Genomic DNA, 2,409 nt, shown 5'->3' with positions numbered 1-2,409 from the left:
ATCTGCCCCTATCAACCCGCCATTCAAAAATTGCCACTGGTTTCCTCAAAATTATCAGCGTCAAGGTCAGTTAGAGATTTATTATTAGAACATGCATCTTTATCAACACCTCAGGAACAACAACCACCATAATTTTGAAGAAACCAAAGGCGACTTTTGGACATAGGGTTAACGAGGCAGATCTTGAACTAGAATGAAAGTTGGTGAGTTTTTTTAAACAAAAAAGTTCGAGGTGGGATATTTTTTTTGGTCGAAAGAGGCAGGATTGTGATAGGACCTAAAGTTGAGTTTTTTTTATTTTATGGAATCAAGCCTTGAGAAAAAAAAAAGGAAAACTTGCTTCTGGATCCACGTCACCAATGCCGCACATCTACGCTTTGATGGAAAACTTCCTTGAATTTTGATTAAAATGCATCAATTGAAAAGAACAAAATAGATCGAAAGTTTAGACCACCGAGTGAGTGAAATCAAATTGTAATGACCTAAATGTAAAGGTTCAACAAAGTTTAGTGACCACTAGTTAGATTTACCCATGTAGCCAAAGTTCATTTCAATTAAAAGACATCAAATGGATGGTTGACGAATATTATATGACTTATCTCAGATTGACATTTTTTTATAGGTATATTGAGTTTTTATTTTACCAGAGGTCAGTGCTTCAGGGGCATGCGTGGAATGCTTTTAAACTATAACATTTTATACAATTAAGATTTTTTGTACGCACATTTTGATTTTTTTTAATTAAAAATACTTCAAACAAATATTGACATTAAATCCACCCGCACCTTTTTTTTTAAATTTCTACTAGACAAAGGTCTTTATTTTACCAATCTGGCATCATTAAGTGACCTTATAAAAGCTTATTTAACATTACACGTACAACGCGACCTCTTATGTACCGTATTCTACAGTACGACGTGGAACGTACAGCCTCAGGTCCGTGGACAGTACAGCTACAAGAAGAAGAAGAAGAAGACAATGGAAAAGCAGCTGCGCATCTATATGTTATCATCTATCAAGCATCGATGAAGAAGACAGAGAACAGAAAAGCAGTCGCGTATTTATGGGTATCAAGTATCATTAACATTCTGTCATTTTAGCCATCAACAGAGAAATTGACATGACAGAAATGGCCACCATTGAAACTACTCAACATCATCTTTGTCGAAAGGCTTGAGCAACCCGTAAGTAATTCCCATGGCAATCCACCCACCAACTAAAACCCTCACAGCCGAGACTTTCACCGGCGAACCGCCGAGATGAGCTCCGATGCCTCCGAACAGAGCAAGAGCTATGGACGCAACCACCGCAACAATCACAATTCTGAGGGTGTTTTGAGCAACAAAGATGGCCGGCAGCAGAGGAAACAACGACCCGCAAAGGAAAGCCAAAGCAGACGCTGCCGCAGCTTTGTAAGGGTTGGGTAAAGCTTCTTCTCCGTCGATTCTTTCCTGCTTTGCTTTCGCAGAGTTTTCGGCAAGCACCTTGAGTGCAGGCGATCTCGGCGAGAATAGCGGGATCAACTGAGGCTCCCCTGTTGTTGCCGGCGAACTCTTTTCCGATATTTTGCATATCAGCATCCTGCACGGAGTGTTTCTGGAAGGGGTCCGCTGAGTCGGCTCGGCTGAGTCGGTCCCGTCGTGCTTAGTAGCAGCGACGGTGATCATAATCTCTTCTGGCTTTTCCATCTTGGTCACAGAGGCGCGCTTCTCAAGGTTCGCCCGCTCGATCTCTCTCTGGGTCGAGACCGAGACGAACTCGCCGACCGCCATGCTCAAAGAGCCCGCGAGAGCCCCCGCGATGCCCGAGAGAACCATGGACCGACGATCATCCTTCGCGGCACCGACGCCGAGCATCAACGAAGTCGTCGACAGCAGCCCGTCATTAGCCCCAAGAATGGCGGCTCGGAGCCACTGAGCCCGCTGCAACAGCTCAGTACTCCGAAAGTCGGTCTCGGCCTTCTCCCCCACCGTCAACGACGGAAGCTCGCCCCGCCCCCCAGGAGTCTGCGACGAGTCCATGAGGAATACCAAGGTGCAAGATCGCCAGTGCCCGAGTGGAGGGAGAGTGTGGCCTCATTCTGGAATCCACACGCCGTGCGCGTGGAGGGTATATAAACAACACATGGGCTTTGAGAAGCATGTTGCTTAGGTGGTGACGACTTGTACGCGAAAGCGTACAAAAATGGAGAATCGAGAACGTTGAGCTCAATGAGTCCCTCCTAGACCGTGTCCGAGTATAATATACAAAAAAACCTAGGACGACCAATTAGGGCTCACGTGGCGATCTTGACACTGTACGATGCAATCGGTACAGGAGCCAGTGAGGTTAGAAGAACGGACAATTTTTCGCTGAGTCCAGTAACAGTGTAACCACACAAGGGATTCTTGTTTCTAGTCAGCCAGTGAA

General features: G+C 45.5%; 1 protein-coding gene across 1 annotated transcript; it reads right to left on the bottom strand.

The window, feature by feature from the left end:
* Nucleotides 1–1,145: 1,145 nt before the first annotated feature.
* On the bottom strand, nt 1,146–2,021 carry LOC115685824 (vacuolar iron transporter homolog 4-like). The gene has a single exon (XM_030610954.1). The coding sequence runs from the start codon at nt 2,019–2,021 to the stop codon at nt 1,146–1,148; it is 876 nt and encodes a 291-aa protein (XP_030466814.1).
* Between the last annotated feature and the right edge of the window lie 388 nt (nt 2,022–2,409).

Source organism: Syzygium oleosum, unplaced genomic scaffold (assembly GCF_021117445.2).
Source record: "Syzygium oleosum isolate NSW1041296 unplaced genomic scaffold, Sole_v2.1 Sole_v2.08, whole genome shotgun sequence".
Lineage (NCBI taxonomy): Eukaryota > Viridiplantae > Streptophyta > Magnoliopsida > Myrtales > Myrtaceae > Syzygium > Syzygium oleosum.
The sequence above is the reverse complement of the archived record's forward strand: the minus strand, read 5'-3'. Positions and strand labels throughout refer to the sequence as shown.

What these genes read in the sequence shown, in the direction of transcription:
- LOC115685824 (XM_030610954.1), bottom strand. Translation starts at nt 2,021, where the DNA reads ATGGACTCGTCGCAGACTCCTGGGGGGCGGGGCGAGCTTCCGTCGTTG.